The sequence below is a fragment of the Salmo salar genome, chromosome 29 (assembly GCF_965601325.2).
Source record: "Salmo salar chromosome 29, fSalSal1, whole genome shotgun sequence".
NCBI lineage: Eukaryota > Metazoa > Chordata > Actinopteri > Salmoniformes > Salmonidae > Salmo > Salmo salar.
The window spans coordinates 33033525-33047689 of NC_138319.1; the positions used below are offsets into that span (position 1 = coordinate 33033525).

The 14165-nt window shown below is 43.0% G+C and overlaps 1 protein-coding gene and 2 non-coding genes across 3 annotated transcripts; all 3 read right to left on the reverse strand.

Annotated features, from left to right (window-relative positions):
• Positions 1 to 6204: 6204 nt before the first annotated feature.
• On the reverse strand, positions 6205 to 13794 carry LOC106590610 (T-complex protein 1 subunit epsilon). The gene is made up of 11 exons (XM_014181736.3): positions 13554 to 13794; positions 12880 to 12940; positions 12536 to 12700; positions 11856 to 12054; positions 11443 to 11635; positions 10724 to 10873; positions 10392 to 10511; positions 10051 to 10236; positions 9703 to 9840; positions 8420 to 8600; positions 6205 to 6626 (listed from the first exon to the last, which is right to left on the reverse strand). Exons 1-11 carry the CDS (start codon positions 13656 to 13658, stop codon positions 6499 to 6501), a joined length of 1626 nt encoding a protein of 541 aa, XP_014037211.1. The 5' UTR covers positions 13659 to 13794; the 3' UTR covers positions 6205 to 6498.
• On the reverse strand, positions 11201 to 11334 carry LOC123731567 (small nucleolar RNA SNORA49). The gene has a single exon (XR_006762777.1). It is a non-coding gene; the product is annotated as a small nucleolar RNA SNORA49 (small nucleolar RNA).
• LOC123731566 (small nucleolar RNA SNORA49) lies at positions 12166 to 12299 on the reverse strand. Its single transcript, XR_006762776.2, has one exon. It is a non-coding gene; the product is annotated as a small nucleolar RNA SNORA49 (small nucleolar RNA).
• Positions 13795 to 14165: the final 371 nt, after the last annotated feature.

A 14165-nucleotide genomic window follows, 5' to 3' on the forward strand; every position in this document is an offset into this window, starting at 1 on the left:
GTGTTTGGTCATTTTTCTTGAAAAGAGAATGATCATTCGGTATTGATTTGTTGAACACAAAGATTCTGGTTTTGCTTACCTTTCACAGAGGATCCATGTGCTCAGAACCAGCAGTATCAAATGAGAACCACTAGAGGGTGATCTTGTCCTGTATTCAGACTGAATCCTGGTCCTCTCTTCAGACACAGATGTAAAGGCACATTGTGTTCCCACCGAGTTTTACTTTGGGAATTAGAGACCTTCGACTAAAGCGGTCTGAGAAAACATCAGATATAAGACACCTGCTATGACATCTTTGGCACTGTTTGCTGTTCAGTTGGCATTAGGAAGTTCTTGATGATTTAGTTTTTTCATGTCAGTAACACATGTTAAATTATCATGCAATGGCTCACTAAATTCTTAGTGTATATAAAGAAGGGACTGTGCCACATGGAATCTCTTCAGAAATGATGTAGTCTATTCCAGAATGAGGGGTGCTGTAACTCTGCAAGTGTTTCTGTTCTGTCTGTCTGGGGCATGGGCTCAGGGAGAGCGAGTGTGGGGGGGGGGGGGGGGGGGTCAGAGAGAATCCGTGGTGGAAATAGTATTGAATTGTCATACTTGAGTAAAAGTAAAGATGCCTTAATAGACAATGACTCAAGTAAAATTGAAAGTCACCCAGTAAAATACTAGAGTAAAAGTATTTAGTTTTAAATAAATACTCAGACATAATTTACAAACTAAGCATTATGTGTTTAGTCAGTTTAGTCAGAGGCAGTAGGGATGACCAGGGATGTTCTCTGTTTAGTGAGTCCTCCAGATCAGAGGCAGTAGGGATGACCAGGGATGTTCTGTGTTTAGTGAGTCCTCCAGATCAGAGGCAGTAGGGATGACCAGGGATGTTCTCTGTTTAGTGAGTCCTCCAGATCAGAGGCAGTAGGGATGACCAGGGATGTTCTCTTGATAAGTTTGAATTGGACCATGTTCCTGTCCTGCTGACCATTAAAATGACCATGTTCCTGTCCTGCTGACCATTAAAATGACCATGTTCCTGTCCTGCTGAGCATTAAAATGACCATGTTCCTGTCCTGCTGACCATTAAAATGACCATGTTCCTGTCCTGCTGAGCATTAAAATGACCATGTTCCTGTCCTGCTGAGTATTAAAATGACCATGTTCCTGTCCTGCTGAGCATTAAAATGACCATGTTCCTGTCCTGCTGAGTATTAAAATGACCATGTTCCTGTCCTGCTGAGCATTAAAATGTAACGAGCTCTTTTGGGTTTCAGGGAAAATGTAGGGAGTAAAAGTACATTATTTTCTTTAGGAATGTAGTAAAGTAAAAGTTGTCAAAAATATAAATAGTAAAGTAAAGTACAGATACCCTAAAAAAAAACTACTTAAGTAGTACTTTAAAGTATTTTTACTTAAGTACTTTACACCGCTGGAGAGAATGACATCACTCAACAGGGTCAAACACAGTCTACCAGCTTTGCTGCTGAACCTGACATCTGGGCTGAGCTGAGAGACGGGGTGGAACAGAGAGGCCAGACAGAGACAGCGAGGGGGAGAATGCAGGTAATTGGCATTTTCTAAATGTGGAAGTTGAGTTTTAGGTCATTATAAGGTCAGTATACTTAAGCAATAAGGCCCGAGGGGGTGTGGTATATGGCCAATATACCACGGCTAAGGGCTGTTTTTATCCTCGACGCAACGCGGAGTGCCTGGATACATCCCTTAGTCATGGTATATTGGCCATATACCACAAACCCCCAAGGTGTTCAATTGCTGTCAACTGGTTACCAATGTAATTAGTAAAAATGTTTTGCCATACCCGTGGTATACGGTCTGATATACCATGGCTGTCAGCCAATCAGCATTCATGGCTTAAACCACCCAGTTTATAATGAAACATAAGCACAAGCAGCTTAACGGTCAGCCATGGGGGCCAGAGTGAAAGCCACCTGAGTGTCACCAAGACTGATCTGCTGCTCCAGAAGGACAAGGTAGAGGAGCTGGAGAGATAGAATGCAGGTAAATATCACAGAAATATCAGTTTAAAATATACATTTATTTGAGTAATGTTTGATATGGTTTAACATGGTACAGTAGTAACTTTTAAATAATATTTTCTTTCATGTTATGTCCAATGTAAACCTAAAAGTATCTACGGCACTGAGCAAATTTGAACAACATGTGCACATGTGGCTACATGCAGCTCTCACTTTGATCTGAAAACAAGCATCATCTACTCTCCACCGCTGTAGCCGGAGCACAGCACACTTCAAAGGGAACGGCACAGATCCATATATGGCAATGGCTATTTGCATACAGGGTTACTGCAGCTCTGATTGGTTATGGCACGAACTGAGTCGTGCCTGTGAATGCAAATACAATCCTACTCCAATGCGCTCTGCCTACAAGAACATATCTTGCACAGTTCGTTTTTCACACTGAAACAAACTATGCATAGTTTTGTTTCGGGATATTGCATTGAAAGTGTCTAATATTGCGTTGATTCGATCACAATTCCTACAGTAAAGCGAAACCTCGATAGTGTTAACTAAAAGGGAAAACTGTAGAAAGTTAAGTGAAGTTCAATCTCGTGCTTCTCTGCTTGGGCTCATATTTCTTCTGGGCAGCTGTCTGAGGGAAGCACATGTGAAGTTTAGAGGGAGCATTGGTTATGTCAGCCCTGGAAGCAAGAGTGACAGCCAGTGAGAGTGAAAACACAGGTATTACAACAAATCATCTTAAAGAAGAGCAGGATAACTCAATTCAACTTTGCTATTGCAAATGTTTAAAACCACAGGCTTGGAGGCCAGACTGAGTTCCAGTCACATGAGGTTGGTGAGACCTTATTTGGGGAGGACAGGCTCATGGTAATGGCTGGAGAGGAATCAGTGGAATGGTATCACATACATCAAACGTATGGTTTCCATGTATTTGATGCAATTCGCTCCGTTTCAGCCATTACCATCAGCCTGTCCTCCCCTTAGCAGCCTCCACTGCGGCCAGTGAGAGGGAGCTAGGAGGAGCTGAAGAAAGAGAATGCAGGCAACAGATGCAGACAACCTTTCCCCATGTTAATTCATCCATATTTAGTAAATGTCCAGTGTTTCCAGATTTCTATGAAATATGACCTATAATTAATTACGAGTGAAGTAGTTTTCCTTCCAAAAAGTGGTAATTCACTTTTCTGTGTTGGAATGGTGTGGGCGTATACCGTTCATAAAAAATATTCATGCGATTATACCGCTGATTGGCCAGTTCAGCCAATATGACATCATGTTTTATGAGGAAATAGCAAGCGTTTGTTTGAGGTACAAATTTTACGTGGGTTTTTTTGGTCCAATTTATGCTTTGGTCACAACATTATTTGGGTATGAGTTAACAGAATCTGAACTTTTTCAAAGTGATATTTTCACTGGACAGTTACTTCACAGTTAGCTTTAGGATCTGGATAAAATGTATAGAAGACAAATGGATACAAACATGATTTATATTTGACTTTGATAAGAATTGTAATATGCCAAAATCAGGCATAAACCTGAAATTGCATTGTTGTGCTTCAATTAATAATGGAGTTTACAGTAGTGAGTACAAACATTGCCATACATTTTTTATGTACTGGTCCCCTGTGGGAATCAAACCCACAACACTGGGGTTGCAAGCACCACGCTCTACTAACTGAGCCACACAGAATATTAACTTTTTAAATTATGATATATTTTTTACCCCCCTATTTCACAATATCCAATTGGTAGTTATAGTATTGTCTCATCGCTGCAACTCCCCTACGGACTCGGGAGAGGCGAAGGTCGAGAGCCATGCGTCCTCCCGAAAAACAATCCTCCTAAGCTTCTAGACACACTGCTCACTTAACCCAGAAGTCAACCGCACCAATGTGTCAGAGGAAACACCATCCAGCTGGCTACCGAGTCAGCTTGCAGGCACCCAGCCCACCACAAGGAGTCACTAGAGTGGGATGGGACAAGGAAATGGCATGCCAAACCCTCCCCTAACACAGACGACGTCGGGCCAATTGTGTGCTGCCTCATGGGTCTCCCAGTCACAGCCAGCTGTGGCACAGCCCAGGATCAAACCTGGGTCTGTAATGACACCTCTAGCACTGCAATGCAGTGCCTTAAACCGCTGCGCCACTCGGGAGGCCAGAATATGAGCTTTTAAAAGTGAGATTTTCACTGGACAGTTAGTTCAAAGTTCATAGTTAGCTTCAACATCTGGATAAAATGTATAGAAGGACAAACATGATTTATATTTCACTTTGATCAGATTTGTAAAATTCCAAAATCAGGAATCAACCTGAAATTGCACAGTTGTGCTCAAATTAATTATGTGGCTTATTGTTTTATAATTTACATTTAGCAGACACTCTTATCCAGAGCATCTTACAGTAGTGGGTGCATACATTTTCATATGATTTTTTTTGTGTGCTAGTTCTCCATGGGAATCAAACCCACAACCGTGGCGATGCAAGTGCCATGCTCTACCAACTCAGCCACACAGGATCTGTGTTTGCAGGCAGACCAAAGATGGCCTTCTCTGCTACTTTAGGTGATGGACTATTGGGACCCTTCAGTACTGAAACCACTCTGATCTACAGCAGTGATCACCAACATCCGAACCATCCACAACCCAGTTACAGGCACAGTAGTTCGTACTACTACTTCAGAACGTCTCTGTTCCATTACAATCAGATTGTAAAGAGAAAAAAAATGACTTCCTATATAGGAGTGGACAACCTCTACTGAGCGGCTCATAGACAAGAGTATGAATGCAATAACTGACAGTCCTAGTGTTTACGACAGATGGACAGCGCTGACGTCTTCCTGCATCTCCTCTGGTATCTTCACAGCGCCAGTGAGAGGAGTCTACTACTTTACATGAACTGCCGTGAAACGCCGTCATTTCGGGAGTACGATATTTGCTCATCAGTACAATCATAATGTGTATCTTTTAAGACTTTTTAAACAGTACTGATGGACAGTACTGTTTATGATAACTGCAGTTGTTTCTAATCTTTAATTGTATCTTTAACTTGTGACTGTCTTTTGTGTGCATTCTGTATTTTTCTGTAATGTTTTTTGGACATGCTGCTATTTCCGGTTTGCCTTCTTGTCACCCTCACAAAATAGGTTTTTTAACCTCAATGGGTTTTACCTGGTTAAATAAATAAAAATGGATTGTCTCGAGCTGGGGGATGTGGTCTACATGTGTATTCCCGCAGTGTGTGTGCTCACAGGTGATGTACCTTCCGACTCTTCCCTGTGTGAGGGAGAAATGCTGTATTGAACTAGGGTTGTTCTCATAAACATTACTAAATGAATGTCTCCCATCATTGGCTTGTTGCTGTTGGCACTTGAACCCTGATGTAATCAAACTAAACCAAGTAACTGAACACCATTTATGTTCTTACACTGCACCGCCAAAAGTATGTGGACACCCCTTCAAATGAGTGAATTTGGCTGAACGGTGTAATAAATCCAGCACACAGCCATTCAGTTTCAATAGACAAACATTGTCAGTAACATAGCCCGTACCGAAGAGCTCAGGGACCATCATAGGATGCCACTTTTCCAACAAGTCAGTTTGTCAAATTTCTGCCCTGCTAGAGCTGCCCCGGTCAACTGTAAGTGATGTTATTGTGAAGTGGAAATGTCTAGGAGCAATAACGGCTCAGCCACAAAGTGGTAGGCCACACAAGCTCACAGAACGGGACCGTCGAGTGCTGAAGTGCATAGCGCGTCTGTCTTCGGTTGCAACACTCACTACCGAGCTCCAAACTGCCTCTGGAAGCAACATCAGCACAATAACTGTTTGTCAGGAGCTTCATGAAATGGGTTTCCATGGCCGAGCAGCCGCACATAAACCTAAAATCCCCACGCACAATAACAAGCATTGGATGGAGTGGTGTAAAGCTCACCGCAATTGGACTCAGGAAACTAGTTCTCTGGAGTGATTAATCACGCTTCACCATCTGGCAGTCCGACGGGCAAATCTGGGTTGGGCAGATGCCAGAACACTACCTGTCCGAATGCAGTGCCAACTGTAAAGGTTGGTGGAGGAGAAATAATGGTTTGGGCTAGGCCCCGTAGTTCCAGTGAAGGGAAATCTTAACGCTATAGCGTACAATTATATTGTAGACGATTCTGTGCTTACAACTAGTATTGTATCATCAAGGGGGGAAATCCACAAGCCAGAGAAATTGCACAGACAAACATTTTATTGATGACTTCAGCATTACAAGAGCTTGTGTGTGTGTGCGGGGGGGGGTTCAGTATCAAATGATAAATAACAGTACGCAGGGTTGGACACAGTGCTCGACAAGTGCCTAAAGGCTTCTCTAGATCACAGGAACAGTCTAGAACTCTGTATTTGAGTTCTAGAACATTCTTAAAACACAGCCATTCTAGAATGCCTCTGTTCCGGAACATTCTAGATTAGAAGAACACAGTTCTAGAAGACCAGGCCGAGCATGCGCTCAGTGGGAGGTCCCTAGTCTTCTGCCTCTCCAGGACTTCTGATGTCGTCTATCTTCAGGATCATTTTGACTACCTGTGTGGCCAGAGAGATCTGCTGCTTCTTCCCATGAAGAGTCTCAATAACATGCTGCTGCTTCATGTCTGGGGGAGAGAAGAGGGTCAACATCAATAACACATTTATTTAGGAAAAGATCTAATGCTTTATATCAAGGGTGTCAAACTCATTCCATGGAGGGCCTAGTGACTGCTGGTTTTTCCCTGTCAATGAAGACAACCAGGTGAGGAGAGTTCCTCACTCATAAGTAACCTTAATTCATCAATAAAGTACAAGGGCTGAGCGAAAACCCCCAGACACATGGCCCTCTGTGGAATGAGTTTGACACGTGCTTTATATTAACCTGTTGGGTCTAGGGGGCAGCATTTGCACGTCTGGATAAAAAAAATGTACCCGATTTAATCTGGTTACTAATCCTACCCAGTAACTAGAATATGCATATACTTATTATATATGGATAGAAAACACTCTAAAGTTTCCAAAACTGTTTGAATGGTGTCTGTGAGTATAACAGAACTCATTTGGCAGGCAAAACCCTGAGACATTTTCTGACAGGAAGTGGATACCTGATGTGTTGTATTGAGTTTAAACCTATCCCATTGAAAAACACAGGGGTTTAGGAATATTTTGGCACTTCCTATTGCTTCCACTAGATGTCACCAGCCTTTACAAAGTGTTTTGAGTCTTCTGGAGGGAGATCTGACCGAACAAGAGCCATGGAACGGTGATGTCCCATTAGACACCTGGCGCGCTACTTCATGTTGGGTACCCTCGTTCCAATACGTTATAAAAGGCTATGCATTCGTCCACCTTGAATATTATTCATGTTCTGGTTAAAAAAGGCCCTAATGATTTATGCTATACAACGTTTGACATGTTTGAACGAACGGAAATATATTTTTTCCCCTCGTTCATGACGAGAAGTCCGGCTGGCTTACATCATGTGCTAACGAGACGGAGATTTTTGGACATAAATGATGAGCTTTTTTGAACAAAACTACATTCGTTATGGACCTGTGATACCTGGAAGTGACATCTGATGAAGAGAATCAAAGGTAATGGATTATTTACATAGTATTTTCGATTTTAGATCTCCCCAACATGACGTCTAGTCTGTATCGCAACGCGTATTTTTCTGGGCACAGTGCTCAGATTATTGCAAAGTGTGATTTCCCAGTAAGGTTATTTTTAAATCTGGCAAGTTGATTGCGTTCAAAAGATGTAAATCTATAATTCTTTAAATGACAATATAATATTTTACCAATGTTTTCTAATTTTAATTATTTAATTTGTGACGCTGACTTGACTGCCGGTTATTGGAGGGAAACGATTTCCTCAACATCAATGCCATAGTAAAACGCTGTTTTTGTATATAAATATGAACTTGATAGAACTAAAAATGCATGCATTGTCTAACATAATGTCCTAGGAGTGTCATCTGATGGAGATTGTAAAAGGTTAGTGTATCATTTTAGCTGGTTTTATGGTTTTGGTGACCCTGTCTTTGACTTGACAAAACATTACACACAACTCTTGTAAATGTACTGTCCTAACATACTCTAAATTTATGCTTTCGCCGTAAAACCTTTTTGAAATCGTAAAACGTGGTTAGATTAAGGAGATGTTTATCTTTCAAATGGTGTAACATAGTTGTATTTTTGAAAAATTTGAATTTTGACATTTATTTGGATTCAAATTTGCCGCTCTTGAAATGCACCTGCTGTTGATGGAGTGCACCACGGGTGGCACGCTAGCGTCCCACCTAGCCCCAAGAGGTTAAGTGTTAGGTAACATTGGTATATTTACAATATTTTGTATATCCAATTAACTTTTATTAATCTATTTATTTTATTACATTTTCCACCTTGTCTGTCCTTACCGTTGGTGTTAAGGTGCAGACAGTCGATGCCCAGGGCTGGGTTGGACTCTGTGACCTGCCTGGCACGGACCTCAGTCATGGTCTGGATGGAGTTGAGCCCGCTGTTCTCTGCCAGGGCCATGGGGATCACCTCCAGGGCATCAGCAAACGAACGCATGGCATACTGCTCCAGAGATGGGCACTGCAGAAAGAGTAGAGATGAGCACATGGCTTTGTTTCAGATAACTCACCATCATTATCAACATCAGGCTATTACTGACCTTTTCAACAACAAATTGTTACAGCCTGGATTTAAAATGGATTAAATGAAGATGTGTCACTGGCCTAGACCCAAAACGCCATAATGTCAAAGTGGAATTATATTTTTCTAAATTTGTACAAATTAAATAGCTGAAATGTATTGAGTCAATAAGTAGTCAACCCCTTTGTTATGGCAAGCCTAAATAAGGCCAGGAGTACAAATGTGGTCAAGTCACATAAGTGTGCAATAATAGTGTTTAACATCATTTGAATGACTCTCACCCCCGTACCCCACACATACAATTTTCTGTAAGGTCCCTCAGTCGAGCAGTGAATTTCAAACACATTCAACCACAAAGACCAGGCATTTTCCAATGCCTTGCAAAGGACATATTGGTAGATGGGTAAACATTAAAAAAAAACAGAAAACATAGAATAACCCATTGAGCATGGTGAGGTTACACCATCCAGAGTTTATCAATACAGCTTGCCCCAAACATACAACACGTCACCGAGTACCATTCTCCATATTTTCAAGCATAGTGGTGGCTGCGTCATGTTATGGGTATGCTTGTAATTGTTAAGGACTGGGGAGTTTTTCAGGATTAAAAAAAATTACTACCAAGAGCTAGTTTTTTTTTTTTTTTCTATGGGAAGACCCGGAAATGGCTATCTAGCCATGATCAATAACATCTTCAGAGCTTGAATATTATTATAGATTTTTTTAATGGGCAAATGTTGCACAATCCAAGTGTGCAAATCTCTTAGACTTAACCAGAAAGACTCACAGCTGTAATCGCTGCCAAATGTGATTCTAACATGTATTGTCTCAGGGGTTTGAATACTTATCTAATTAAGATTTCACTTTTTTTTTTATATAAAAATGTTCTAAATGTGTAGATCACTGACACAAAAAAAGACAAACCCATTTTAGTCCCACTAACAACAAAATGTGGGAAAAGTTAAGGGCTGTGAATACTTTCTAAAAGGTACTGCAGATGTTTGACCTGATTCGGTGTGATAGTGGTGTATGTACATTGTACCTTGTCAGCGGCCTGGTTGACGGCGAGGGCACAGGCGATCTCAGAGGCTCCGCCCCCGTACACGATGCGGTTGTCCCTGACCAGGTTACGGATGACACACAGCGCGTCATGCAGCGCGCGCTTAGCCTCCTCAATGATCTGACAGGGAAATCAAAAAAATATAAAATGGGAGAGTTAGTGCTGGGCTGCAATTAAAGCATGCATACCGACAGCCCTCCAGGACCAGAACTGTCCATCCGAAAGAGATACCAATGATTGGGAATCTCTGAACTGTCTACATAAACTGATTATCAGTCCCTTCAGCATCGTCTCCAACAGTCAACATTAGCAGACTAGCAGTCCACCCACCATCTTGTTTCCTCCGCGGATGAAAATGGTGACTGCCCTGGAGTTCTTGCACTCCTCGATGACCAGCATGCGGTCCTTGGTCGTGCCGAAGCAGATCTCCTTGACTACGCCGGCTGAACCCAGCTTCTCAGCAGTCAGCTCAGAGAACCGTGGCACGATGCGGCCTCCTGTCGCTATGGCAATCAGCTGAGGCAGGGTGAAACAGAGGTTAGCAACACAGGAACACATGGGGGAAAATAAATGAACATTTTGCAGCTGAATGGCATGGGCGTCTGTATGCAGTGTGTGTGTATAGTGTGTGTGTATGCAGTGTGTGTGTGTGTAGTGTGTGTGTGTCTCACCTCGATCTCAGGCCCTCCGACCCAGCGGATGGCAGGCAGCTCATTCTGCAGCAGCAGGTGGTTGGCCTCGTCATCGAAGCCCCACTGGCAGATGGCCAGGTTAGCGCCAGTATCCTTGATCTGAGAAAAGTCACAATATGACAATTCACTTATTCATGTTATTTCATCACATGACATATTCAGTCAACTCTAGCTTTAGTTTAGATCATATTTAATGAAATGAGGGTCCTTCATATACACATCTTCTAGTTGTGCTGACTGAATGACAGGAATCTACCTTTAGCAGCTGTGTTGTAGAGAAATAGTAAGTTGTGAAAGGTCGTGTGACTGACCTGTTTGATCATCTCCAGGAACTTGTCCTTCTCATACTTCTGCAGGGCCTTGTATTCCTCCACACAGGTCACGTCCAGCTTGTGCTTGGTCTTGGGCTTAGGGGGCTCAAACGGGCAGGTCAGGATGGCCATCTTTGTGTCTTTCAGGAGCTGAGGGGAAAAGGAGTAAAGGAGATTGTTGTAGAAGACAACTGGATGATTTACCTTGTTAAATACAATTTAAAATGGGAGTGCTTTAGACTCAGATGGGCTAAAAGAAAACATTGAGGGCGGCAGGTAGCCGAGTGGTTAGAGCGTTGGACTAGTAACCGGAAGGTTGCAAGATCGAATCCCCAAGCTGACAAGGTAAAAATCTGTCGTTCTGCCCCTGAACAAGGCAGTTAACCCACTGTTCCCTGGTAGGCCGTCATTGGAAATAAGAATTTGTTCTTATTAGTTAAATAAAGGTTAAAAAATAGATATATTAAATCTACAGAAATTGTCAGCTCTCTCACAAGCCCAATGTAAGATGAAGGTCCTAGATGAGAGGTGAGAGAGCAGTGGTGCTGTGTCCCCTGTCAATGTCAGACCACTCCACTGGGGACAGAGTGACTGGTGTAAGGGAGGGGAAGAGGAGTAACACACTGCATCCTAGTTTACATCTGAGGTGACAGCATTACATGACCCTTGTATCAACTGTGTGGCTGAGGCACCGCTGCCGTCTGTGTGTGGTTGTGTACCTTGGGCATCTGAGGGTGGCTGAACTCCTTGTCTATGATGACTCCCTTGATGAGCTGGGTGTCCTCCAGCTTGCCTCCCACCTTGCCCTCCATCTTGATCAGCTCAAAGTCCACGTCCTTACGGTTCATGTCCGCCACCGTCAGGACGGCGTTCACCGCGATCTCCGCCATCTGTCTGTGGCAGCGGTTGATCCTGGAAGAAGGAAGATGGAGAGAGAAATGTGTATGAGACCTAATGAAACCAACGGACAAGGTTCATAAATAATACATGTATGCCATCACATCTGGGCCAAATCAATTTGTGCAAAGAGCGCAAAACTCTACACCATCTTGCCATGCCAACAGCTAGCCGGACCATAACTGACATTTCTGAAAGTTGTCATGAAAAAGCACCAACTTCCAGTAAAACTCACACTTTGGAACCTAGTGTGGTCATGGCGGTCTGGATGAGTGGCTCTGTGTTGCTGGGGTCGTAAGGAAAAGTCTCGCTGATCTTGTCCAGCTGCGCGATGGCGATCTTGGCGGCCTGGTCGTAACCGTCAGAGATACGGATGGGGTGGATGCCCCTGTCCAGCAGCTGTTCTGCCTCCTCCAGGAGAGCACCAGCCAGCACTGGAGAGGAGGGGTGAGGAGTTTGTTTGGATGAGTGTACCAATATGATTCTGCATTGATTAACAATCTTATCATAGAAAGAATTGCAGGTAATGTGAATGGCTTTCAGAAATTGTCAGCTCTCTCACAAGCCCCATGTAAGATGAAGGTCCTAGATGAGAGGTGAGAGAGCAGTGGTGCTATGTCCCCTGTCAATGTCAGACCACTCCACTGGGGACAGAGTGACTGGTGTAAGGGAGGGGAAGAGGAACATTCTGCAATATTAATCCAATGTCTGGATTGGCACAAAAAAAAGGAACCAGGAGTAGTCTACCATCCAATGTTGTTTTTTTTAAACTAGGCAAGTCAGTCATGATCAAATTCTTCTTTACAATGACAGCCTACTAACAGGATAGAGATGCAAGAGACCACAATTGTTTAATTAATAAGCTAATGAGTCAAAGATCAAATCAGGGAGACTCAAATATATAGGGGAGCATACCAACAACTCCGGTGGTCCCGTCGCCGATCTCGTCGTCCTGAGACTTGGAGAGCTCCACCATGAGCTTGGCGATCTGGTGGTCCACATCCATCATGCTGAGGATGGTGGCTCCGTCGTTGGTGACAGTCACCTCCCCATCCCTGTCAACCATCATCTTGTCCAGGCCTAATGAAAGAGGAAAAGTGAAGGGGGGGGGGGGGGGGTTAAATGTACTTCAAGATGAATGTGTAGCTCAGGTAGCCGTTATTGTGTTAACCAGAGGGGTAGGGCACACAAAAATACTAGCAGTGGCTTTATCACAGCGCTGTGAATGAATAAGCTTCAGTGTGGCTGTTTGGCCTTACCGTTTGGTCCTAGTGACGTCCTCAGCGTCGAGGCAACCGCCTTTGCTGCCATGATGTGAGACTGCAAAACACAAAAGCAAATCTGGTGAATTTCTTCACTGCGGCTGAGGGAGGGAAACTGCGGGGATGGTCGACTAGGTAGATGGCTATGTCCGTGAAAATGAATGTTTGACAACTGACGTTGGTCAAACCTTGTCATCTAGGTTAGACCGCTAACTTTGGCTAAGCTACTTAGCTAGCGAACTAGTTAACGTTAGCGGCATGACAGCATACGCACGTTAAATAAAACCAAACTATGAATTGCACTTTATTTATTATTCATCATAACTAAGTGAGAAAACACAACTTATGATGACATATTAGCTAGTTAAATGATTCCATTGTTCATTTGACAACCAGCCGCGACTCACAGGGGTCTTCAGAAAATAAGCACATGGGCAGACTTAGCATGCCGTAGCTAATCCGCTAACTAGCCAACTTGTACAACATAAATTAAACATACAATTTGACTGGCTCAGAATGTTAGCTATAAGTCCATAATAACTAACTTACTTGCTAGCTAACTAAACAAGTGGGTCTTAAGTTGCAAGTGTTCTGCAAATGTGCCTTGGTAAGATGCTGAAACATGAATGAAGTACCATGCTAGCTAACGGGACTTGTTAAATCCATTGTACCTTCAGTGCATCAAGGCCCGATAAGCGAGTCTTCTTGTCCTGATCTTTGATGATGATGAACGGCCGTCCATATTCATCGAACGCGAGCTGCCCCATAGCGGACATATTGGCTGAAAAACAGCGACACTTCAGAAGTGTCTACGGCTGAAATTCAGACTTTTATCGGTGAAAAAAGTGGAGTGTTGCTGGCACTTGGTCGCACGGGTCTGCCGGCGACTTCTGGAAGGATCTCAGGGCGGGGAGGGCGAGACAAAGTGGGGAGGGGGAGGTTGAGAAATCATAGAATGATTCCATTTTTTATTTTAAAACTATATAATGAACATAGATTTCAGTTGCCTTTTATACAATTAACGGTTTGAGAGAGATGTTGTGCATAAAATGTTTTAATTTACTTTATTTTCCTATTATCCCGTTGGCAAATGAGTTCCTCCAGTCTCGCGATTCTATCCCTCTTATCTCGCGGTGCAGTCTGGACGTCTTTGGTGTGAGGAAAATGTTGTATCAAAGCCTTTAAAACTCCATAACTGTATTCGTTTGATAATGTTTTTGGGTGACTACGTTTATTTCAGCAAACTATCAGACAGCTCATTTTGCAGTTTTACTGGTATTGTT